The sequence below is a fragment of the Indicator indicator genome, chromosome 26 (assembly GCF_027791375.1).
Source record: "Indicator indicator isolate 239-I01 chromosome 26, UM_Iind_1.1, whole genome shotgun sequence".
In the NCBI taxonomy this organism is placed as follows: domain Eukaryota; kingdom Metazoa; phylum Chordata; class Aves; order Piciformes; family Indicatoridae; genus Indicator; species Indicator indicator.
Window position 1 is genome coordinate 9,719,189 of NC_072035.1, and position 26,061 is coordinate 9,745,249.

At 44.8% G+C, this 26,061-nt stretch overlaps 1 protein-coding gene across 8 annotated transcripts; it reads left to right on the forward strand.

Annotated features, from left to right (window-relative positions):
* Window positions 1-1,047: 1,047 nt before the first annotated feature.
* Window positions 1,048-25,154, forward strand: MAPKAPK5 (MAPK activated protein kinase 5). Of its 8 annotated transcripts, none has more exons than XM_054392959.1 (14): window positions 1,048-1,192; window positions 6,129-6,202; window positions 7,451-7,526; window positions 9,095-9,192; window positions 10,667-10,775; window positions 13,376-13,465; window positions 14,077-14,172; window positions 15,197-15,277; window positions 18,876-19,063; window positions 21,377-21,497; window positions 22,419-22,549; window positions 23,159-23,280; window positions 24,077-24,181; window positions 25,060-25,154. In XM_054392959.1, exons 1-14 carry the CDS (start codon window positions 1,157-1,159, stop codon window positions 25,152-25,154), a joined length of 1,422 nt encoding a protein of 473 aa, XP_054248934.1. In that variant the 5' UTR covers window positions 1,048-1,156. The 8 variants fall into 8 exon arrangements, with proteins under 8 accessions (XP_054248934.1, XP_054248935.1, XP_054248937.1 ...); XM_054392960.1 differs by having other exon boundaries at window positions 23,159-23,274; XM_054392962.1 differs by lacking the exon at window positions 15,197-15,277.
* Window positions 25,155-26,061: the final 907 nt, after the last annotated feature.

Below are 26,061 nucleotides of genomic sequence, written 5' to 3' on the forward strand. Positions count from 1 at the left end.
GTTCAATTATCCCCTGCCTCAAGCAATTTTAAAGGTTTTTGCTGACTTTCTGCACTGTCGGCTTTCCTCGCATTGCCCTAACGCTGGAGAGGCCTGCACCTGACATCTGTCCCCAGCAAAGCAAGCTGAGAAGCTGACAAAGTGTGGCAGGAGGAGGTGAGGGGTTCTGTGCCTTAGCACAGGGGGGATGCTGTAGGAGACACCTTCGTCGTGTGTCACCAGAATAAGTCTTGCAGAAGGCCAGGTATGCTAGGAGAAGGAGACGATCCCTTTCCCGACCGGGGCCTGAGAAGCCTCTCCACACTCATTCTCTTTGCCCAGGGCCGGCGAGGGGCGGCCATTTGCGCTCCCGGCACCGAGTTCCCTGCGGCCGGCGGGTGGAGCCCGCAGCCTCGCGATGTTTCGCCCTGCTCCACCACCAGTCTCGGCGCTCCCGGCGAGAGGGGCGGGGCCTGCTCCCCTTGGGGCGGGGCCGGAGCACGCCAGTTAGCACCGCCCTCTGAGAGTCATTTTTTCTCCTCCCCGTCTTACGTTTTTAGAAGGCGCCGGGTGGCTTTTAGGACCTTAAGGGGCCTTGATGGTGCCGTCGCGCTTGTAGGGGTGGGAGCGGCCGCCTGTAAACCGCGCCACCGCAGTAGCGGAAGGTCCTAAAATTCCCCGGTGGGAGCGGGGAGGAGGTGGGGGGCGTGCGCCGGCCTTCCGCCCAGGACGCGGCGGGGCTGGTAGCGCCGCGGCAGGACGCGCCGCCCGGCGGGTGTGCCCGGCTTAGGGTGCCGGCAATGTCTGGCTCTCGGGCGGCGCGGGCGGCGACGGCGCCTCGGCGGCGGCGTCTCCCGAGTTGAGCGGCGGCTCTGGGCCCGCCCGCGCCCTCCTCGCGGTTCTCCCCCGCCTCCGTGTGGGGTCCCGGCCCCCTCCCCCCCCCCCAGCCCGTCCGGCCGGGGATGAGGCGGTGCGGAGGTGGCACAAAGGCTCCTCCGGGGCTGCCCGTTGCTTAGCGCGGCCCAGCGCCCGGGGTCGGCCCCGCCGCCGCTCCTGGGTCCCCTCACCACCTGCCTCCCTCTTTTCTGCCTCTCCGGCCCCCGGAGCCCCGCTGTCTCTCGTTAGGAACGGGCCGGCGGCTCTTGCACCCTATAGCCACCCGTAGCCTCGCAGGAGGATGTCGGAGGATCACGAGATGGACAAGATGATCAAGGTAGGCAGGGGGCAGCGGCACTCGGGGTCTCCCCGCCACCAGCCCTTGCTTGTCCCCTGCCCTGCGAGGGCCAGTCTAGGCATGGCCCTGGGGGCCGGTGGGGACCGGCTCCCCTTTCTCTTAAGACTGCGGCTCTCTTCCTTGCCGCCCGAACACCGGAGACTTGATGCCGTCGGGCTCGTCACCCGCAGTGCTCCGGTGTGAAGCGCCGGACACTGGACAGGGACTTAGGAGCTGCAGGCAGACGGTTTCCACGGGATCTGGCCTTGGGGGAACAGTTTTGGGACGATGAGACCGCGGGGAGCAAGACTGGGGCTCCTCGGTGTGGCCAGGAGCTGGGGTCTGTGCCTCACGGCAGACCCTGGCTGCGAAGGCAATGCTCTTGTCTCTATCCATCTCAGAGTTCCTGTTCGGATGCTGTGAGGAAAACAAATCTGGCGTGTGGGATGTTTGTGTTTCGAGTGGTTGTAGAAGAGCTGAACAGATTCGGGATTTCTTGTTTTACATCGAGAATCAGTATGTGAGCTTAGCACTTCCCAGTGAATCCTTCTGTGGCCTGGCTGAGTGGAGTTCCTGAAGAAGATGGGGAAACCCTTTTAGGATAAAGTGACAATAAAACAATGTTTTAAAGACTCTCTGCAGGCTCTTTACCATGTCCAAAACATTTGCTCTCAGATTCTGGATGCCTTCACAAATGCTTATTTTAATAAGATTAATGATTTCTTTAAGGATATAGGTAAAAGGACCCTGTATGTTGGCATTTGACACCTTTCCTTAGTCCTGCTCTCTGTCACAGTGGGATTTATCTTTACAAAGCTCATTGTGGGACAAAAATCAATGGAAGAGAATTAACAGCAAGGTCTTGTAATGTTGAAATCAGGATTGATTAAAAATATGTGGGTCTTGCCTTCTGAACTAAAAAAGCCCAAAGTAGAAGGAGGTCTAAGCACCACGTTCAGACAACTCATATTGTAATTAAACTGTGAGATCAAGTATAACAATTGTGTACTGTCTCTTCATGCTTCATTATCAGTTTTGGCACAGTGCAGGAGAAGCAGCTGTCCAGAAGGCTTTCATAAAGAAGGATTTTCAAGTATTTCTGTGATGTTGCATGTGAAGGTAAAGATCAAAAGCCCTTGGAGGTTAAAAATCAAACAAAGAAGCTGAGGTAGCTGTTTGAGTGTAGGGGCAGTCCTGTTGCTGCCATCTGCTCTTGTGTTTGGAGGGGTTCTGAATTCTGGGCAAGTCTTTTGGATTATGGGCATTGTCTGACTCTAAACCATAATTTAATGCTATTATATATTTCTCTGCTTTCCAAATAGTTGGTTGTTGTTTAAGGTTTGATTGGTTTTCACCTGTGTCTACAGGTTTAAGGTCTGGGATTCAAGATAATGATCTGAAAGGCTGCATGTTGGAGTAGTGGAGGTGGAGTTATGCTGGTGGTTGGCATTTCACTTGTTGAATAGGTGGACTTTGTCCAAGCAGAAGTCTGTATACTTTTATTTGACTGTACTGAGTATGAGTTGCTCTGTAAGTAGCTTATTTCAAACCTTTTTCCCACCAGTATTCAGTGAAAACTGAGAAGCACCTGAGTTTTCCCCCTCAAGCAGTCTTGATGCATGCCTGACCATGTCTGAAAGCAGCTTGAGTTCAAGCTGAGAGAAATCTTAGGACTCTGCCTTTGCAGGCTGCTAGCGCCGCAGACTGCTGACTCTGCATGGGGGTGATGCTCAAACCGTTGTTTTAGGTACCCTGAGCTTGCTGACAGGGAGATGAACTATTGAAGAGAGCTCAGTGCTTCAAGTTTATGTGAAACTTTGTTGTCACTGAATACATTGCAAACTAGTTTCTTCCTGTTGCGTGCTGGAAATTAAGGAGTGATCACAAGTTTCAAGTTCCTTTAGCAGTAGGAGCAAAAGGGTTTGCTGGAAGAAACTGTACCACTGCAGATTGTTTTTGGAAGCTCTCTCTGGTGCTCTTCTGCCTCCTCTGTTCCCAGATGCAGCAGATTAGTTCCAGCTGACCCATCAGCCTGTCTGTGAGTTCAGTCCTGTGCAGCAGTGCTACTGTAAGGCCTTTTATTCTCCAGCTGTGGAGCTAAGTACAGGATACTGTACCCTCTGCTGCCTGCATCCATGGTCCATTAATCTAAATGAAGAGTCAAGGCATTTAGGCTTGAAAGAGATTTTGATCTTTTCAGAGGGCAATTTTCTGTCTGCACAGTTAAATTATTTTCACGCTGTTTGAATGTTATGAACCTGTTGATTTGTAGTGCACAGTCTTGGAGCTTCTGTTTCTGAACTAGAAGGGAGAATAAGCAATTGTGTATGTTGGTGGACATCAGAGGTCTTAAATAGTGTATTTCTTATCATCTGGAAATGGTGAATAGTGTTTCTCAATCTCTAGGTTATTAATTTTGACTTCTGAGTTGTAAAGCTGGTTTGGAATGGAGATTGGAATCCAAACAAAAATGCGAAAACCAAAACTGCTTTTATTTAAAATAATGGTAAGTATGCAGGAGATGAAAGAGGAAACTTAATTTTTAATAAAAATGGACTTGCTTGTAGTTGTGGAACTTGTCCTTCAGGAGTTGAGAGCTATCAGATCTTATTCTCACTCAATTTGATTCACAGATCACAGAATTGCTTAATTCCTAATCAGCTCCACTGGTCCACTTCCTCACCTGGAGTCTAGCAAATGGTCTCTGTGCCATGGCAGAAGTGACAGGAGGCAGCAGAAGCTGTTTAGTCAGGGCTGGGTTTGTGTTATAAAGGCAGTGTCTCCTCGTAGATCAGCCTGTACAGTTGAAGGGGTTAGGGAAGATGGGGAGCAGACAGCACCTCCTGTAATTTTTGGAACTGGAGCAGCAGGCTTCCAAGAGTGGTCTTGAAAGCGTGAGCTGAGGAGGTACTTCCCAGTTCAGAGAAACCCTTTCCCATTAATCTTCTTCTAAAATTGTTTTCAGTCCACCTATGATGCATTTGATTCTGAGTATCAAGAAATTCCAATTAGCAATTCTCCAATACGGTTCTCACAAGTGAAATTTGTTAGCTGAATAGACAATAAAGTTTCTTTGTGCTTCTACCTGAAAACACCAAACCATGTGTGATGCATCATGCTGTTCTTCCATAAAACCTCCAGTTAACTTTAACTTTCCCTTTACTACCCCTTTTCACACTAGTCATTTAGAATTTGTGCAATATCAAAAGGCAGGTTTTCCGTTCATACCTGTCTTTTACTTTCTCTAATCCCTTCAAATTGTGCCTCAACTATCAGCTTTCCTCTTCTGCTTTGTTCTCAATCCGTGTGGCTTGAGGTCTGGCTCCAGCCTGGCAGTGGTGTTCAGCACAACCTGCAGCAGAGTCCAGATATAGAATCACAGAACTGTTTCTGTTGGAAAAGACTTCCAAGATCATTGAGTCCAACCATCAACCTGACACCACTATGGCTATTAAACCATGTCTCCAGGTGCTATGACCACACATTTCTTCAACATCTCCAGGGATGGTGACCACTACCTCCTTGGGCAGCCTGTTCCAATGCTTGACCACTCTTGCAGAAAAGACATTTTTCCTAATCTCCAATCTGAACCTCCCAGGCACGATTTCAGGTCATTTCCTCTCATTCTGTCACTTGATACTAGGGAGGAGAGACCAACCCCACCACACTCCAACTTCCTTTCAGGGAGCTGTAGAGAGCAATGAGGTCTCCTCTTGGCCTCCTTCACCGAACTGAACATCCCCATTTCCTCAGCTGCTTTTCACAAGACTTGTTTTCTAGACCCTTCACCAGCTTCATTGCCCTTCTCTGGGTATGCTCCAGCAGGTTAGGGACTGCCATTTTCAACACCTTAGCTGGGAGGACGAGTGATCTCAGTTTTCTCACCATTTGTAGCATGCTTGAATCCTGAAATGCTGCAGGTTTTTGCTGGGGAGGTTGCAGAAGGGACAAATCTGCTCAGAATAAAATTGCTGTGCAAGCAGTGGATTCTTCCATTTGCTTTCAGTGTCTTCAAGAAGTATTTTACCTGTTTGCTTAAACTTCTTCAGCACTAGATTTTTGTTATCAGCTCCTTGTCCTGTAGTTTATCAGAAAATGTGGCTTTTTGAGAGGTGCTCTTGAACATAGGTAGCAATGTTCATGAAGGAGAAAGGCAGAATTGTGGTGTGTGTTACCTGGAGAGCTGAGTTTGCACACTTACTACTTTTGGGTCATGCTCTGTATATCAGCATGTGACAGTGGCATGAATCAAAACGCTGCCCACTGAAGCTGTGTTTCCATCCTGCCTTGTGACATGTTTAAGCATGAGAGCACCCAAGCTGTGTCATAACAAAACCAAACCCTCTTTAGATGGATTTGGACAAAAGGATTATAAACAGCACCCTGGTTCATTATCAGACAAGCTAAAACTAGTCATGCAGGGTTTAATTTGCAGGATCATGATTCCAAAGGTTTGGAAACCCTAAAGAAAGCAGGAAAACCATTTCCTGGTGTATTGTATGGCCAAAAAATACATAATAATGCTGAAATTTGGCCTTTGTGTTTAATTGTGATTGACCATTTATAGGTAGAAAGTTGGATTTAGGAGTCAGAGGGGGGAAAGTATCCTTGATGCTTTCTGAATTAAAGGCACAAGATCCCATTTACTGTTCTCAATAATCCTGTTTCAAAATGCCAGAGTGAGCAGTCTCAGCTGCACAGAAATCACTTTGAACTGAGTTACATTATTGTGTGAGTGTTTGTGTTTATGTTTAATTTTCCTAGGTGAAGCAAAACCCCAAAGCAGGCTCATTCTCTCCTCAGGTATCTTGCAAATCAGGTCTGCTGAGTTGGTTTTTCGCTTTTTGGTTCGTTTTTTTTTTTTGGAAGGGATGTAGTACATTTGTATTTATTTATTTATTTTACTCTCTTTCCCCTCCCTCTACTCCTTGACTAGGAAACCTCCATTTTAGAGGAGTACAACATTAACTGGACTCAGAAGCTGGGAGCTGGGATCAGTGGGCCTGTTAGGTAAGACAATCCAGCAGCAGATTTGTGTAATCTCAGCCTGTTCCATTAGCTGTGGAGAAGTGAGTATGTATTTGAAGTGTGCTAACAGCAGAGGGATGTCGAGGGGGGGAAGACTTTCTAACCAAGCAGATGTCTCCTCGTGCGTCATAGCTGATGTGCAAGCAAGGTATTGTCTTCTCTGTGTCTTTGAAGAAAAAGCTTTTCATGCCTATCCCAATTCCATATTCCTGAAGCAAAGAGGGAAGAGGAGTTGCTTGTGAAATGGTGGCAGCAAAAAATCCTTCTCCAGTACCTTTGTCCTTTGGGTGCTGGTGTCAGCGTGGTGCAAAGGTCACTGCTCCCATCTACGGTGTCATCACTTAGGGCATCAGCACTGCCTGCCCCCTTAGCTATTTTTACCAGCTATTTTTTTCAGGGCATCATCATGTGAGGCCAAAGCAGACAGTGCCATGAGCTCTGCATCTCAAACCAGACCTGCCCATGATGAATTTCTAAGCCCTGCAGGAACTGGATGCTTCTGCAAAGCAAAATATATGTTCCCTTTGCAGCAAACACTCTCTCTTTTGTGCACCAGCGCCGGAAAACAAATCTCTGCGCCTCTGTTTCTGGGTGCTTGACAGAACAATTGTCTTTTGCCACCATTTATCTTCCTGTCTAGGCAGTTGGTTTCTCCTCCTCCATTTTGTGTTGCTCTGTTGCCTCTGATCTTTATGAAAATATCCCTTTGTGCCTTATTCTTGTAGCTGCCTGGTAATATCTGGGCCCTTCCCTCTGACGCAGTTCAATTGTTAATGTTAAATGGGGGAAAGAGAGAGAGAGAAAACCGTGTGGCACAGTTGGTGGCCTTGCCAAAACAAGGATTCCCATTCAGAAGCACGTTATTTATTGCAGACTACAGCCTCCATTGGCAATGTTCAGGCTGTCACTGTGTGGTTTGGGGTTTTATTTTAATCAAAGAGGCTGCATGTGCTGCTTGTCTGCCCTTACCCATTGCTCCGAAGCCCTTTTCCTGCATTGCTGAAAACCTAACTTTGTGTGAGGTGGATCTCCATGATGTATTAGATTGCTGTGGAAGGCTGAAAACAGGCTTTCAAGCTGGGATGTGGTGATGGGTACCATGTGTATTCCAAATTACAGGCATTCCTCTTCATTCCCATGTGGAGAGCAAATTCATAACTACAGATCAATTGCTTGAACTGTCTCTTTAACATTCTTGCTGACTGAATAATTTTATTGCTGTAATACCAGAGTCTGCGTGAAAAAATCCTCTCAAGAGCGTTTTGCACTGAAAATTCTTCTTGATCGTCCAAAAGCTAGAAATGAGGTATGGTTCCTCTTTGTACTCTGCCTCCTGACACACCACAAAGTCTCACCCTTTTGCTGAATTGTTACAACAGTTTAAAAAACCCCAAATCCAACCCACGTGTTCTGCAGAGCCTCCTGTGCAGGATTCCTTGGGTTTGATCCTCTAGCCTTGCTGTGCTCAGCTTCTGTAGGAGGGGTGAAACAGGGTCTTTGTACCTCTGCTTTATAGGTGTAAAGTGTCATCTATAGAGCTGCATTTTAAAGCTGTTCTTCTCCCTACATGCTGTGTGATGTAACATGAACAGCTGAGAAGTAATTTTGTTTCTGTACATAAAGTCATAGAATGGTTTAGCTTGGAAGGGACCTTCAAGAGCATCTAGTTCCAACCCCACTGCCATGGGCAAGGACCCCTTCCACTAAACCAGGCTGCTTAAGGCCCCAACCAACCTGGCTTTGAACACCTCCAGGGAGGGGGCAGCCACAACCTCCCTGGTCAAGCCATTCCAGCGTCTCACCACCCTCACTGTAAAAAATTTCGTCCTAATCTCCAGTCTAAATCTCCCTTCTTCCAGTTTAAAACCATACCCTTTTATCCTATCACTACAAGCCTTTGTAAAAAGTCCCTCCCCAGCTTTCTTCAGGTACTGGTGCATCTCACTTTTAGATGTCACTGCCCTAAGAATTGCCAAGAATGCTTCAAGTTGTCCTCTAAATGGTACAGGTTCCTCAGTACAAGAGGAAATAAATCAGCTCCCTGATGCCATTTGTGAGTTGCTGTGGCTGGCAGGAACGTGCCAAGGTACCAAACTCGGTCTGCTGAAAACGTTGGGCAATCATTCAGACTGTCATGAAAGTGAAAGAAGTGTTAATTGTCCTTAAGGTTTAGGCAACCTCCATTTCTTGCTACTGAGCAGAATTCTCATTTAAAATTTCCAATAAAAAAAGCCAAAGCTTGGCTTGATTTAGCAATCCAGGTGGCTTTAAATAGGGGAAAATTCCTTAGGTGCCTCCTTCAGAAAGTCAAGACAGGAGATGAGGTTTCATGTGTTGAGAGCCAGTTCATCAGGCCATAAAGAAGCTGGATTATGGAATTTCAGGATTTATTCAGGAATTTTTGATTTTAATCGTACATTTGTTGCTACTTTAAAGTGAGTTCCAGCTTCAAATTTCTTTTAAACCCCAAAGAATTCAAAGATTGGACTTTTTCTGTCACTCTGCTGGGATTGATTCCATGGTCTGTAACAAACAGGTTGGCAATGTATGATCTGGGCAACCTGATCTAGTGGTAAGTGTTGGCACTTGGCAGGGAGGTTGGAACCAGATGATCCTTGAGGTCCCTTCCGACCCTGACAGTTCTGTGATTCCTGTCTTGGTCTGAGCAGTGTGATGGCTGTCGGTCACTCACATCAACACCTGTAGGCATTTCTTACCCTTTTTGAATCATTCTGAACTGAGTGTGACTGGTGCTGAGCACAGCTGCCATTGCCCAGGCTTGTGTGTGCTGTAATTTTGGGGGCAGAGGGAGGAGCAGAAATAGGTCAAGTGCCTGTCAGTGTGTATAGTAACATTTCTTCCCTTCTCTTCAAGGTACGTCTGCACATGATGTGTGCAACACATCCCAATATTGTTCAGATTATTGAAGTTTATGCTAACAGTGTGCAGTTCCCACATGAATCCAGCCCAAGGTAAGATTACATAGGGTGATTCATTCCCACAGCTTTCTTTCCATGTCTAGGCCAAGGTATAGTGGAGTTTGTGCTTTTTGGTTGTCTGTTTTTTGTGTGTGTGTGGTTTGTTTGGTTTGTTGTTTTTTTTTCACAGAGTGACCAAAAATGAATATTTCTGGGAGGCTCCAGATACGTTATTTATACTTCAGACTAAGCAACCCTTCTGTTTTCCCCTGTCAATGCCCAGACCTTTGCATATTTAAATCAATTTGTCTCCTTTACTCTTGGTCTTGAATTCAACTTCATTTCATAGTTTTTTTTCAGTCTGTGATAGCTGCCTTGTCTGAGAGAGTATATTAGCTTCTAGCTTCTGTCCTGCTTTGATAATGCTTTAGTAGCTTGAATTGAATTGTAACCTTTGAACCTCCTCCTGCTTTCAAAGCATCATTAAGGCAGGATTGGAGATGTGACTTTTGTTGCTACCTTGAATTGTAAGTGAGATCCTTTTACATGATGGGTGATGCCTGTGAGCCACTGGGGAAACCCAGAGTGCCAGTTTTCCCTGAAAACAACAAAAGGAAGAAATAACTACATCTTAAAATACCAGGTTCTGCCCTGTAAACTCTCAGTACATTGTCCTGCTTAGGATGCACACAGCAAAGCATGAAGCAGACTTTTTTCATACATGAATATTGCCTGGAATAAAACATTGTCTTCTAATTGGATGTTAGTCGAGGAAAAATAAACCAGAGGTAGAAAATTAGAGAGCTCAGATCCATGTTAGTCTCTGCTGTCTGGTGTTGCTGTGTGGTGAGAAGTTAGTTTCTTGAGGATCTAGCAGTCCTGATCTCCACACTTCCTACTTGTCCTTCACAATTATGGCAATAAAACTGTAAATTAAAATGGGATTCAAAAGCATTGAAGATAATTCTTCAACCTTCTGCTTCTAAGTTGTCAAGTGCCTAGGCAGACAGTTAGGCAGGTCTTCATGTCTGCAGGGATGGGTGCAGACCAGTGCATGCCATGCTCTAAGCCAGCTCCAGCCTGGAAGCTCTTCAGCTTGTCTAATGCAAGACTCTGCCTGCTGTATGATTCTTTGAGGGCAGAGTTACACATTGATGTGTCTAAATGGCTTCCAGGTCCAAGCTGGCTTGCTAGTGGAAAGCGGGTGGAGCTTGCATGTAACTGTCTGCATCCATGTAGACATGTCCATGAGGTTTGTTCCAGCTGGATGTGGGAGCCCAACATGAAGAGCAAGGTGTAGATTCCTGGCTGACACTCAGATTGTATTGGGAGCCAGAAAATCCTGCAGCTTACACACTTGAAAGCAGAAAAATGTATGGAACCAAAATAGCTCTTAACAACTGTAGGAGAAGCAAGTGTCTGTCTCTTGGCCTGCATCAGTAGATGTGAAGTGTGCATTATTAGCTTAGCAACTCTGTTACATTTTCTGATTATTTTTAATATAACAAAATGAAATGCTTTTGAACAGGGCTCGGCTCCTAATTGTAATGGAGATGATGGAAGGGGGAGAGCTATTTCACAGAATCAGCCAGCACCGGCACTTTACTGAGAAGCAAGCAAGCCAAGTAACAAAGCAGGCAAGTTAACCCCCATGTATAAGCAAATCCATGAATGATAATGGCTAAAGTATTTTACAATCTTCTGGGCTGGGAGGGGTGGGAAAAAAGGAAGCTAAAACAATCCTCAGTTCTGATCCGATGCTCATTGCCTGCTTTGTTATAACCTGACAATGCCAAAGTTTTAATAGAAGCAAAGAATTTGAAGGTGTGGGCTAGTTCTTCTGTGTTGGGACACAGTTCTGGTGTCTCTGCTGTCCTTAGCAATGGTTTTCCTAACCTGGTCTACAGAACACCTCATCAGAACTCTCTTCTAGCTCACTCTTCCTGCTGTATCCCTCACTGATGTTCCCTCCACCAGTCCACAGGCTCTCACCAGACCCCTTGTGGCTCCTGAGATCCAGGTTGAGAATCGCTCTTGGCCATGACACAGACTTGGTGTCTCCCTCACCTCTTGGTTGGGGGTGACCTCTTGTCTTGTAGCAGACAATAAAGTGTCCTGGGCCCGTGGTTTTCAAGCTGGGGTCTGTGCTTGGTTTTATGGAAGCCTTGCCTGTCACAGAAGAAAACAAGAGGAATGTATCACTGTAGTGCATGCTTTCTGTGCTCTTTGTTCTGATGTTGGTTTTCCCTCTCCTTTTCTCCACACAACTCGCTTGACTATTGTGTTTTATAACCTCCATGGAATTTATTGGTAGAGATTTTGGTGTCCATCAGGCATTTGCTGCTTAGCAGTAAAGCTGCTGTGACTAGCTTGTGTCCTGCTAGAGTAAGCAGGATGACAGAGCAGAAGGGGCTCCGTGGGGTGCAATGTGAGGATCCCCAGCATCAGTGCTGGGATGAGCTTGTTCCCTTTCACATCCCAGCTGTTGGCTGATTTGTGGTGCCCAGTCAGAAAGCTTGGATTAATGGGAGGGTTGCAGGGAAGATGGTATAACTGCCACAGCAGGGGACCATCAGGTTGCTGTAAGGAACTTACAAGGCAGAAGAATCTTACTGTCAAAATGGCTGTGCTCTTCTGCATGGGAATTGGAGCCAAGCTGAGGGCTGGAGTTGCCATTATTTGGTTCTTGCAGAAGTTACTGGCAATCCAAAGAACAGATATATGAGCTGTAGGCTGTACTGGAGATACAAATCAGTAAATGTCCTGCTTCCACACCAGTGATCACTGAACTGAATAAAGGAAAGAAAACATGAGACAAGATACTACAGCATTTGTCATAAACTGGCATGACTCTGTGAATTTATCCATTATCCCATCACTTGCTTCCCCCAAAGCTGGAGAGATGTTTGGTACTGAGGCAAAAAAAATAAAAGGCCAAGTCATTTCAGCTTGCCTTTCTGTCTTGTGCTTTGACTTGTTTCTAATGAAATGCTAATTGTACTGTTACCTTGTTGGTTTCACCCAAGAGAGAAGTTAGCTGTAAGTGCAGAATTATTCTTGACAGTTTGTTTTCATATCCTTTGGGCCATTCAATTTTTGACAATGCAAGGCAGTCTTCAGGAGGAGCATGTTGGGAAGATCCTTTAAAACTATACAAAGAGACAAGCCACTGAATTGAATTCTGTGTGTACACTTGGGTTATTCATGTCCCAAGTAACTCTTTGCTTTAATGTTTATACAAATGGAGTTTGAAAATGTTAAAGTCTCACTCTTTCATTTAGTGGTTCTTCATCACTGTCTTGAACTACAGGTCTTAGTTCCTTGTACCCAGTAACAGTTAAAAACTTGGCACAAAGCTGCCTCATTTTCTCTGGAATGTGTTTATATTTGTTTCTGAGCTGAGTTAACACTGAAGTTCTCTCACCACAATAATTTGCTGTCTTCTAAGGACTCAACACTTCACCAAGGGTTTGGGGTAGGATCCTGCAGAAGCCAAAAGGAATACTTTAAGGGTTGTGTGGCTTTGCCTTACTTTGTTTCAGTAACACTGTTTAAGTATTGATGCTTTGGTTTTCTTCAATGAGTTGCACTTTCCAGTGTACAGTCTGAGCTTTTGTGACTGGGTCACAGCTTTCTGAACTGCAGGAGTGTAAGAAGCTGTCTCTAAAAGAATCAAGTAATGCATTTCTCTCTAATACCCTGTGAAATGAGTAAATTGCAGGCAGTGCTGTCCAGATCTAAAGAATAAAACTGCCTCAGTGGTGACTCCTAAGTCAGTAACAAATGCAATTGAATATTCCCTGAAATCCTGAAGTGAAAACTTGCTGTTGGTTGTTAACAGAATGCAGTTGCTGGAGAGCATTGTGGTGACCTTGGAGACCAAGCATATAAAAGGACACTGTCATGATCTCTTTCACTGCTGGGGGGGCTAAAAATGCCCTGAGTTGGTCCAACTGAGATGGCTGGGAAGTCCAGTACAACACAGCCTATATTTTATGTTTCCTTTGAGTGAAACACAAACTGAACAGCTTGGTGGGTTTCATCTCCTACTCATTGCTGTACTGCACTGTGATGCAGTATGGCTGGGCTTGTCCTGCCTCAGAACGGTACCCAAGCGGAGTGAAAATGTTTGGGGTCTAAGCTATGCTGGCAAAATCCCATTTTTAAAGCTAAAATAACTGTGCAGGCTAAAAGAGGAGTTCTGTAATTGTGGTTGATTTATTGTGCCCTCTTTCAGATAGCTTTGGCTTTGCAGCATTGCCACTCACTAAACATTGCACATAGAGACCTCAAGCCTGAGAATCTCCTCTTCAAGGATAACTCTCTGGTAAGATGAAGACTTGGTGTTCTTTGCTGCTGAATTCTCTGAAATGGCTCAGTGGTGGTTTTCAGACTTGTAAAATGATGTTTATGCCATGTTTTGGTGGCAAAATGAATCACCTCTTTTGGCTTTGTGCTTTTCCATACTCTGATCTGCTTGGAGTACAGGCTGTCCATATGGGTCTGGTTCTTCACCTCAATACAGAATCCTGTTTTGCTGAGGAGAAAATCCACTGTGCCACATTTACTCTCTAGGTGTCATCAAGATGTTCTTACATGCATTATAGGTGCTTTGATATATCCAAGAACTTGCCTGGTTTTTTTTCTTCTCCTCCTCATAACCACCCTGCATAAGCAGTGACCTCCCTATAATGTGCTTAGTGCTTTCCGGATTTGTGAGGGGCAGTGGTTTTGACCCAGAGCACCCACCCAGGAATACAAAAATTACAGTTTCAAAGATGAATTTTTGAGCTTTTATCTGCTTTGTGGGATGCTAAGGGTCTGAATACAAGAGAGGATTATGTACGGCAAAGGTAAGATGAGTAGAAGGCAAGAAATAGGTATTAGGAAAGCTGACACAATGAGATTTTGTAATGAAGCCTCTTCTCCTTGTTTTAGGATGCACCTGTTAAATTGTGTGACTTTGGATTTGCCAAAGTAGACCAAGGTGACTTGATGACACCACAGTTCACTCCATATTACGTAGCACCTCAGGTAACAAATGATTACAGTTCTGGGCTGAAGGGGAATCATTATCTTTATTGCCTGTGCCTCCATAACCATGTCATTTTAAAAGCTTTTGCTGTCCTATTAGTGGCTTCTGAGTGCAGGAATTTTGAGTAACTGTATAGTAGCCACCTTTCAAGGTAAACTGTTCACCCTGGCTTGGCCTCCTTGTCAGCATGCATTAAGAGCTAATCTGTCATTTACAGACAGGCTGGTTTTTGTAGTGCTGCTTTCCCCACTCTTTTGTGCTTTGTGCTGGATTCCTGAAGAAAATGAAAAGAAAGCTGCAGATATTTAATTGCAGTTCTGGGCAAGGCAGCAGCCTTTAATGACTAGGAAGAGCAATTGCACGGATCTGACCCTGCAGCCACAGTTGAGTGCCCTGAAAATGCATCCTCAGCTGGAGCCTGCTGGGGAAGGGCCACATGCCCTGCAGACAGGGTTTATGAAGCAAGTGAACTACCAAAGCTGTAGATTTTCCTGAGCATATTTAAACAGAGGTTTATTTTTTATTTTTATTTTTCTTTAGAAACCCAGATTTGATCAGCAAGGGACAAATTTGATGTGATTTGTCCAAGAGAGAGGCAAAAAGGGACATCTCTGGAGCCTCCAAACACGCTTTATGTTCTAGTTCCAAATTATGGAGGTATTTTGAGGTTTGGAACAAAAGAAGTGTGAGCACTTGCTTTAATTCAGCCAAAACTGGAATTTTCATCCAAAGCAGCAAAATATTTTAGCTGACATGTAGAAAGTTCTGGTTTTTCTTAAAGAGAACAGTTGGAGTTTGACAAAGCCTTCAGTAGCTGGGCTCTGGGCAGCCTTATCTAGTTGGAGGTGTCCCTGCTCACTGCGGGAGGCTTGGACAAGATGATCTTTGAGGGTCCCTTCCAATCCAGTGCAATCTGTGAATAGGTTCACTGAATGGAAAAGCATCAGACTGATCTTTGGTGTAGGTGCTGCTGTTTGTGGTGCCTGTATGTCTTTCTCCTTACTTTTCTTCTCATGGCAACAGGTATTGGAGGCACAAAGAAGGCATCAGAAAGAAAAATCTGGTATTATCCCCACCTCTCCAACACCTTACACTTACAACAAGGTAAGCTCTGAAACAGTCCACAAATCACTATTTGTAAAGCACAGTGTCTTCCCCACCCCATGGATGTACCTGCTGTAGGAGTAGTCTATAGACATCATTTATCACCTAAGGCAATAAACTTTATTGCCCTGAAATGACACACTTAGAGCTAGGAACAATAAAAGTTGTTCTGCTCTCTGGCAGGGATGTCTCTAACTAGCCAAATGTCTCCCACTGAGTAAAAAGCAGGATCTCTAGGAAGCAGCAAGGAATTGTCATGTTGCTTGCTATTGTGTTTTCAGCTGTAAAAAGAAATGGCTTTGGGGCTGTATTGCTCAAAAGTGTGATTCCTTTGGCTTTTCTAAGAGGAGTGAGCAGGGAGAGTGTTATTTCTCCCCTTAAGTGTGTAAGATTCAGATCAGGTTTCATTCAGCTGAACTGGCAAATTAGAAGATAATGATCTGTGCAGGTCTGTCTTATTTTAGAAGTGCCACACTAAAAGGTGCTGCTGGCTCTGCGCTCTGGTAGAGCAAATAATGACATGCACACTTTGCCCAAGCTTAATTAACAATCCTTCAATTAAAGAAGAAAAAAATACACAAACACCATTGAAGGAGCACTAGATCTTAATAAGATTTTGGAGAGAGTAGAATGATTCTGCTGGAGTGTGATCACCTGGGAAGGTCTCACACCTCTGCAAGAGGCTGGTTCAAAGGAAACATCTTCTCTGCTGTCAGCCAGAGTTTCTGGGTCAGGCAGCTGTGGTTGGGGATCTTCTGCAAAACCACCAGTAGTGTATTGTGTTGGCTGTGGCAGTAGCCATGGGCAACAGCAACTACAGCTAGAGTCTTGGCAGAGTAATGACAGCATGTGTCCTGAAAGGTTGCTCTCCTTTCTGGTCATTACAAAATGTTTTCCTCCATATTAGCACTGTCTCCTGCTGGCTTAGCAGTGATTGAACCAAGGAGTTTGCTTTCAGAGGGTCAATTTTGATTAAAGTTACCTGGTTTCTGCTTGCAGTTTAAGCATCTACACGGATTCCAGCTTCAAGGGTGGTTTAACCTACCAAGTGCTAGAGGGAATTGATACATGGTGATACATAGCCTTCTACAGAATAGCTAAAGCTAAAGATGGGCTGAGATGATTTTCACTGAATTGGGCTGCATAGGTTTCCTAATCACAGATCTGCCTTCTTGAGGGTTATGATTCTTCATCCTTCTCCATCCTGGAGACAGGGACTGATGATGAAGCCAGACACTTTCATGCAAAGAGTTCTCGCACACATGCCAATAACCATTGCAATATAGTTTCTTCTGTCCTGTCTTGGGTGAACCTCAGCCACAGGGAAAGTTGTTTTCTGTAAATTCTGAAAGTCTCATAAGGCAGAATTCCACTTCTGTTAATTGCAGCAAATTTACTCTCCAGTAATAGCCCTCTTCAGGGGAGTAGATGCAGTTCCAGAGATGCCTAGAAGTGGTTGCTCACAGTTCATGTTAAAAGTTTGGTAGTTGGTTTGGTCTTTTAATGAACCAAAGTGTCCTGGTAATGGCACATGAAGCAAAATCTGGGTCATATTCTTGTAGAGAATGGAAGAACCTTGAAATTAGAAACCAACTGGAGTTAACTCAGATACTAAGAAGGTTCAGCTGCCTTACCTTTAGGAATTTATGATGTGACAGTGATTGTGTTTTCATGTTTCTTTTAAAGAGCTGATGGGTCACTCTGAACTGCTTTCAGCCATAGTGGCACTAAATGGAAAGGCTGCTGAAAGCAGTGGCCTCATCCTCACCTTGCCAAGTGTGACTCACTGCAAAAGCAGCATCTGGCATGTGCCTTCTTCCCCAAAATAGCCTGTGACAGGCTCCAGGTACACTGTCCTTCCACAGCAATTCAGAGCCAGAGTGGGAATGCCTCTGATCCGCTTTCATGATCAGCAGCTGTATCCCACAGGTTTAAAGTAGGGAAAAACCCACATCTTTGCTTCCTTAGTATTTTTAAGTTGTGTGTGTGTTGGATCAAAACTGAGTGTGTCAAAGCTGAGTATACATGGCTGGAGGGTTGACTGTTGAGGAATAGAATGTTGGAACCATATCCGTGAAGAATTGAGACACCCATTTCCTGCTTCCATGCCTAAAGTCCCATTTCATTAGAAATTATCTCTAGTTAATGGAAAAACAGTGAACATTTAGACACCTAAATAGACATTTAGACTTCTAGACCCATCTGAGACTGGCTTAACCACCTTGCTGGAAAGCAAAGGTGAGGCAACTCCTTGGAGTTTCTTTTGTTATCAGCATCCATGTGTTTTGCAAAAGCCAAAAGCTGGGGGTTTAATATACTGATGTATGAGTTGATCTAAATGTATTCCCTCCAGAAGGACCTTTGAGGGCCCCTTCTTGGGTTGGGGTTGATCCAGTCAAAAAGCAGCTCTTGGAATGAGGGATTCTGTTCACTGAGCTTCTGTGCAGCTTCAGGTATGCTGGTGCTGTCCTTGAGTAAGTGGTGGAATATGGAGCAGGCACAGTGGTGTTGAGGTTGCTTCAGCTGGCAGCTCTGCAGACTACTTTCTGTGTAAAATGATCACAGAACCTCCCTCTGTCTCCAAATCTGCCCTTGCATGTCTTTCCATGGTCACCTGAACCTGGCTGGAGTACAGGCTTCCACTGACATTTGGCAGCATGTGCCTGGGGTAAACCTTTGGAGTCTTCTGAAGGACTGCTGGGTTGGGAACCAGGCTAGTAAAAATAAATCATTAGCTGTACAAATGCTAATGCTGGCACAAAAGGAATGTTTGGAGTGGATGGCCAGGGTCAGAGCACATCCTACTTGCCCTAGCCTGCACCATGCCATAACCAAGTGATCACAGAGATGCATCCTTAAGGACACAGTTCAACAGAAGCTTGGATTGAGGTCTAGGTTGTTATGGTCCTTTTGCCTTCTTCCTGAGTAGTGCCTGTGTTGTGTGAACACAGTGATCTGGGTAGGGAATAGATCTGTTTTTCACCTTCTTTACTGAGATGTTTTTTGGCTGGATCCACCTCCTGGATGACCTTGTTCTGTGTCACATCAGAAGTAACACTGGTGAAAGGGCTGGGGAGGGAAGGCAGCAGGGGGCACAGCCATGAAATGCTGCTCCTGGCTTTCTAAAGCTTCTTCATCCCTGTGGCTTTCAGGACAAGCAGTTTTCATGACAGACATCTCTGATTAAATATCTCTGCTAGCTTGTTTGTTTCTTTTTGCAGTCTCACGCTCTGATTTATGTTCTGGTACTGAGAGATTAGGGTGCAAGTATCCTGAGGGAGGTAATCAATGTGCAGCTTGCTCACATCTCTTGGTTCTCTGGCTGTTCCAGACAGTTTACCATCGCATAGCCCAGTTACAGGAGCATTTCTCTGAACAAACTACTTCTGGGAACTGGAAGTAGTTTAGCTTGGCAGCATGGAGTTATCTTGTGCTTCCCTATTCCCCATATTTATCCAGGAAGGTCCTCAGGTGGACCTTCAGGAGGAGGCTGAGCTGCGTTTCTGTATTCTTAGGGAATGAGGTAGAACTTTTAAACGTAGCTACACCACTGCTTGCTGCAAACTGCGCCCCAAAGTGATCGTTTCCTTGCTTTCAGAGCTGTGACTTGTGGTCCCTGGGTGTCATTATTTACGTGATGCTGTGTGGATACCCTCCGTTTTACTCCAAACACCACAGTCGGACAATCCCAAAGGACATGCGGAAAAAGATCATGACAGGAAGTTTTGAATTTCCAGAGGAAGAGTGGAGCCAGATCTCAGAAATGGCGAAAGACATTGTGCGAAAGTGAGTCAGTGGAGGAAAAGGTTGTATTGCTCCTTGCTTATCTTAAGAAATTGGAAAAAAATCACTTGGAAAGTGCACTATCCCCAGGGGCTGATTTCTCCAGAGGTGGGGGGAAGTGTCTGCAGCACACACAGCTGAAAAATTTTCTGTCATGTTCAGCACAAATGAAACCTGGTAAATATTTTTCTTTCCCCCCCTCTCTATTTCCACTCCCCACCCCCTTCTTTTTCCCTCCTCAGCTGTTGTGTTCAGTTTTTGATGTCTCCTGTCTCTGAGGTTGCAAGAGTGCATTGTGCATTTAGTCTGTAAAGGGGGAACAGGAAGACTGCCTTGCTTTGGAACAGCACAGCCAACTGCCTGCCACAGCTGCAAGTGCTCCCTGGGCACTTACCTCCTCTGAGGATATTTAAACCCCTGCTAAAATCTGGGGGCGTTTAGGTGGTGTAATAGGATCTGGTAGATCTGTCCCTTAAAACCCTGTGCACATAATGCACAATCTAGAAGGAGTCAAGAGAGAGGCATGGGAAGGGAGATTAAGATCTGTCACAAAGTGTCAGACTATGAGCTAAGATTTTGCATTGGTATTGTATTCTAAATGCTAATGGAAGCAGTTTCTCATGCAGTGTACATCTCTCAGCTGCAGATGTTCCAAAGCCTGTGATCCTGTGGTCCTGTTAGAAAGCAGCAGTGTGGCACTGATTAGGTCCTGACTTCACTTAATTTTTTTTAACCTGGGAGAAAGACTTACTGCCTGTACCTGTATTACCAGAGAAACTGGAAGGATAAAATCATCATAAAGAGTAAAAAAATCAGTTGGTTAAATAATTTTAAACTGTCACTGTCTCCTCGGTGCTGTAAAATCTCCAAGGACTTAATGTTTGGAAAGGATGCTGGGACCTGCCTATAGCAGTGCAGGAGAGTCCACAACCTTTCAGCAGAGAAACTACAGACCAAGGGCAACTCTTTATTCTCACTCAGAAGCTCCACAGTCAATAGGTTTCATTGTCTTTTAAAATGTCCATGAAACTCAGCTCACAGAATATTGTTCCTTGGGTTCAGTTCACCTCACTAACGTTTTCAGGACTCCCTTTCCTGCTTGTCTTTTCCAACCAGTCTGAATCTGTGTTTATGGTGCAGAAATACATTTAGACTTTATATTAGCCTGGCTGCCTTTACATTTTATTTATGTAGATTGCTCTTCATGTGGAGTCTTGCTTCTGGAGGTCATATTTTGCATTCAAGCAGCTGCTTCCTCTCAAGCATGTCAAGCTGATTTCTGACCTCAAGCTTTATGAGCTGGAGTGCTTGATAGTGGGTTAGGGCTTTGAATACCTGCAGAAAGGAATGCATTTGTCTTGGGTTTGGTATCAAAACTGAAAGTACAACCTGTTTGGCAGCACAACGTTGCAAATGAAATTTATGAGCTAACCTGAGGTGCTGCTGATGTTTTGTAAATGTTATTTCCACTTTCTTGGTATGTTAAACAATTCTGCTTTGCAGTCAGGATGCTGATTTAGAGCCTTGTCTAAGAAAGTGTCACAGACTCATCAAGTCGTTCTGCTTCAGATTTAGGCTCTGGGGATACCTTGTCAGCACTGTGTGTGAAATGTTGTGTTTTCTATTAAAGAGTTGTGATTAATATGAGAACCTGAGTTTCTCTGCAAAAATCTTTTTTTTTTCCAGGCTTTCACTCGACTAAAATTTAATTCCATGGAGTTTTCAGACATCTCAGAACCAAGTTCTTTCTCATTTTGAGATACTGTTGCCTGACAGGGTGTCCATTACTTGAGACTTTTGCAAGGGGAGAAAAGCTAAGGAGTTATATGGTGAAAACAGTTAATTGAGCAAAGAGGTTTCCAGTTCTGAAGCTTTGTCTTACCTCCCCATGGCCAGATCCTTGGTGCAAGTATAGGCTGTCATATGAGTGAGCTCTAGGTGTGTATTTCCAGAGAGTGACAGTTTGAATCATTTCCAGTTTAGCTGGAAGATAATTTCCCATCTGGGAGGATGTGAGCTCAGCAGCATAGGGGTATTATGAAAATGGCCTTCAACACCTTTCTTTCACCCTAAGATGCTGAATATAACTGAATGAGCTGTGATAGCAATAAAATATCACCACAGCAAGGATGAGGGAAGCTGGTAGAAAGTCAAACTGCTTTTGGGTCAGCTTAGTGCTTTACTTGTTAGGAGAAGCTTTTTTTTTTTTTTGACTCCTCTAATGCTCAGAAATTGCTGAGTGCTCTGATCCCAGACAGAGCAGCACATTGTAAATCAACAAAGACCTCTTTATGGACTGATTGATTCCTCTCCCAGGCTGCTGAAGGTCAAACCTGAGGAACGGCTGACCATTGAAGGTGTGCTGGACCATCCCTGGCTCAACTCCACAGAGGCTCTTGATAACATCCTACCCTCTGCCCAGCTGATGATGGACAAGGTTTAGACAACATTGTATTTTATCAATGATATTGCATAGGAGAGCTGTGTATCTCTTGGCTGATTTGGGTATTTTCTTTGAGATGGTGTTCTGCACATAAAGAGCTCCCCTTCTGCCTTAACGAGAGCCTGAGACCTTTGTGGGAAAATGGAAACAGTTCTTTTTGAAATGGAATGAGGAAATGGCCTCAGGCTGCACCAGGGGAGGTTTAGGTTGCATGCTAGAAAAAACTTCTTCTCTGAAAGGGTTGTCAAAGACTGGAACAGGCTCCCCAGGGAGGTGGGTAAATCCCCATCCTTGGAGGGGTTTAAAATAGGCAGAGATGTGATGCTGAGGGACATGGTTTAGCCACCAGCCTTGTTAGAGTTAGAGAATGGTTGGATTCAATGATTGTAAAGGTCTTTCCCAACCAAAACAATGCTGTGATTCTATGAAATTTGGGCTAGGGGAAGATGATCAAGACTGGTAGTAAAGAGCAGCCATGTGCTAGCAAGCAGAGAGCAGATTATGGCAGTAAACAGGCCTGAGGACTCTTCTGTAGGTCTTTTCCCTTGTATTTTATACCTGCCTGCTGCTCTGACTTCATTAATTAGCACCAAATAAATAGCCCTTCTGGCCTTCTTTAAAGTCTGCTCAAAGAGGAGTTCAATCAGCACTCTTCATCTTGTAAATATCAGAAGCAGAGATGATTTTTGTCCTCTTTGGCCTCTGTGGGCTCAGGATATATCGTCCCACAGTCAGTGACTGTTGTCCCGACCATGTCTTGCAGCATGCAAACCTGATTCGTCTTGTCTTGGAGTACGTGGGGGCTTGGTGCATATTTTGGGGGGGGTTTAACCCATGGTTAACATTGTCCATATGTCATTCTTTAATTTACAAGGAAGCTAATTAAAACAGCAAGTGCAACTCTTTCCATTGCAGGCAATGGTTGCGGGGATACAGCAGGCTCATGCAGAGCAGCTCGCGAACATGAGAATCCAAGACCTCAAAGTCAGCCTCAAACCCCTCCACTCTGTCAACAACCCCATCCTGCGCAAAAGGAAATTGTTGGGGTAACTCTCCAGAGCTGTTTGTGAAAGAGCAGAGTGTAGGCAGCTGGAGGAGGACTTGAAACGTGTTACAGGTTCACTCAGCTGTGACCACGCTCCTAAAATCTTGATTTGGTTGACACACTCCTCCTGCTGAAGTGGGTAGTTGGAGTCAAGTGATGCTTGCACACTATGGTGTGTCCCCCAAGATATGAGGAGGGCAGGAAGGAGGTCAGTTAGTGTCATTGTATTATGTAGGCAGCAGAACATATCCCTTAGGAAAAGGTGGGTCCTGTATTGAGTAAGGTAATGCAAAGTGGGAGAAAGAATTCCAGGATTTTTTTCTGATCCTGACATTTATTTGCTGAAGAAGTCAGGTAACCTCTCTCTTTCTTCCAGTTATCTATGTGTAAAACAGGAGTATGCTTTAGGGTTACCCTTACTTGAACTAATTTTAAAGAGTATTTGTTTGTCTTCATATTTAAAGTGGTCTCATAATACAGGACATCAATGCTGAATCTAGCTCCCAGTTCCAGCTCTCCAAAGAGTGAAAGACAGTGGTGTGGTTATGCAACGAGTAACGGACTTGAGTCGCATCCCAATTGTAATTGTTTCCTCCTTGTTCTTTTGCAGCACTAAGCCAAAGGATGGTGTTTATATCCATGACCCTGAGAATGGAAGTAACGATTCCAACGTGGCTCTGGAAAAGCTCAGAGATGTGATTGCTCAGTGCATTCTACCACAGGCTGGTAAAGGTTGCCACTTTTCAGAAAGTTCCATTCCTAAACATGCCAGATGCTGACTTTTTAATGTCCTTCAAGATCAGGCTGTGTCAGTGGTGAGGAAGGATAAAAAAACCTCTCACAGAATCCCAGCATAGTGGGGATTGGAAGGGGCCTCTGGAGATCATCCAGTCCAACCCCCCTGCTAAAGCAGCAGCACCCTCAGCAGCTTGCCCAGGATCACAGTGTCTGGTTGGGTTTGGAATTTCTCCAGAGAAGGAGACTCCACAACATCTCTGGGCAGCCTACTCCAGGGCTCCACCATCCTCACAGCAAAGAAGTTTCTTCTTCTGTTCAAATGGAACCTCCTGGATTCTAGTTTGTGCCATTTGCCCCAAGTCCTGTCACTGGGCACCACTAACAGGAGTCTGGCCTCACCCTATTGTCCCCAGGTCCTTTAGCTTTTGCTGAGCATTGATCAAATTCCCTTTCAGGCAGCTCTTCTCCAGGCTCAACAGCCCCAGGGCTCCCAGCCTTTCCACCTTACAAAGATACTTCAGGCCCCTCAGCATCTTTGGAGCCTCCAGTGGACTCTCTCCCATAGTTCTGTGTCTCTCTGGAACTGGAGAGCCCAGAACTGGACCCAGTTGGTGTCAACAGGGACAGACAGAGCTGTTCAAGGAACTTTGAAGCAGGGTTTCCTGCTTTCACACCTGTTCCCTAGACACTGTGAGGCTAGGAGGAATAACTGCACATGCTGTTTACTGACACTCTGGATGTTGCTGCAAGGCAGAATGACAAACCTCCTGTTTATCTTTGCTCTAAACAGGAGAGAATGAAGATGAGAAACTGAATGAAGTGATGCAGGAGGCCTGGAAGTATAACCGAGAGTGTAAGCTGCTGCGAGACACTCTGCAGAGCTTCAGCTGGAATGGTGAGGAACTCCTTTTCCATGGAGAATGGTGCTCATGCTGGGTGAAAGAGGGGCAGCAGTGAAAATAACCCCAAAGATCTTGAATTTGTGCTGAACTGATGTAGGGTTTGATGTAGTTTCAGCACTTCTACCAGCATGGGTGCTCTAGAAATAAGGTTGAAAGTTCTGCATGAAAATTTGTTTGTGGTTCAGGGTAGAGCTTTCAAAGGCACCAAGACATGTAGGAACATCACAGCACAAAAGGATCTTCACTCTTCAACTGGTTTGAGCTGGTTTCTTTCCAGCTGCTGCTCTCATCCATGTTAGCACAACATCTCTCCTGCTCAATTTGGTCAGGAAATAGAATTAAACTGGGCCAGCTCACTTGAAAGTGTTAGATGGCTTCTTGACCAAACAGGGTGGCAGAGCTGTCAGTTGCCAGGAGCAGATGATTAGAAGGGGATCACAACCAGGATCATGAGGCCTTGGTCACATCTCTTTTCTCATTCTGTTGTATTTGTTTGGCTCAGTTTTTTTCTGGTGCCAGCAGAGGTTTAGATTGGAGATCAGGAAAAATTTATTCCCTGCAAGAGTGCTCAGGCATTGGAACAGGCTGCCCAGGGAGGTGGTGGAGTCCCCATCCCTGGAGGTGTTCAAGAAACCTATGGACATGGCACATGGGGACATGGTGGTGTTTGGTTTATGGTTGGACTCAATGACCTTAGAGAACCTTCCCAACCCAAAGGATTCTGTGATCCTATAACTCATTTTGATTCTCTTGCAACTGTGCCAAGTTTGAATGAAGCACGGTTCTGTGCCCAGTTGGTGTGTGCCTCCAAGCATGATTGCTCTTCTCCTTGTGCCCAGCAGCAGCTCACTCCCTGTTCTTTTCCTTGCAGGCAGAGGATTCACAGACAAAGTGGATCGGCTAAAACTGGCAGAAATAGTAAAACAAGTTATTGAAGAGCAGACAAACTCCCACGACTCTCAATAGCTGGAGCTTCTTAATCTTATTTTTTTTACCATTTTAAGATTTATTCTTTAACTGTAAAAAGTATTTTTATGTAAATTAATAAATCATTATTATTTCATTAAATTTCCATACTGCTTGAAAATGCTGTATAGTTGTAGATACGGAAAGAAAACAAAACAAAACAAATCATTGGTACTGTAATATTTTTTTAAAGCTCAGTTCCTTGAGGTATATAATGATCATTTATGTACTGTTAATCATGAGCCCCCCACCCCGAGATGGGGCAAATTCTATTGTTAAAGACCATTTTTTTCCCTTAATAACCAGTTGCAGAAGCTGCCTTCCATCTGCTATACGTACAGCCAGCTGCAATGACTATGTATGTGAACCAGACAGCCACAGTTTCTCAACACCCTGCTCAGTAAGTACTTGAAGCAAGTGCTGTGAAGCACAAACTTCATAGCTACCTTTTTGCTCCTCAATTCTGACTTCTTATGTAGAGGCAATTAAATAACCTTCTGTTTTGTTAGATGAGCCGAGAGCCACGCTCAGCCTTGCCAAGGGCACCTGAGTCCTTGTGCTTTCTGTGTTCTTCAGTTCTGATCAGTAGCCCTCTTTTTTTTTTTTTTCTTTTTCCCCTTCCTCCCCGTCTTCCTTGGACCTTTTTTAAGGCCTAACCCTCTATATTTATTCTTCCCCATCTTCCTTGTACCTTCTTTAAGTCCTAACCCTCTTTATTTCTTCTTCCCCATCATCCTCAGACCTTTTTTTAAGGCTGAACTGACCATTCAGCAGAAGACTTCTCTTTTTATCATATATTTCTGCAGCAGAATAGAAGAATGTTCTACGTACTTCTGTACAAGTTATTCTTATTTTCATGGTGGGATCTTCTACAAGGTTCACTTGCTTCATCCCAAGATCAGAAGTT

What these genes read in the sequence shown, in the direction of transcription:
- MAPKAPK5 (XM_054392959.1), top strand. Translation starts at nt 1,157, where the DNA reads ATGTCGGAGGATCACGAGATGGACAAGATGATCAAG. An exon ending in CAAGCCAAGTAACAAAGCAG is followed by an intron (nt 10,776 to 13,375) that starts GCAAGTTAACCC and finishes GCCCTCTTTCAG; the next exon opens with ATAGCTTTGGCTTTGCAGCA. An exon ending in GCGAAAGACATTGTGCGAAA is followed by an intron (nt 19,064 to 21,376) that starts GTGAGTCAGTGG and finishes TTCCTCTCCCAG; the next exon opens with GCTGCTGAAGGTCAAACCTG.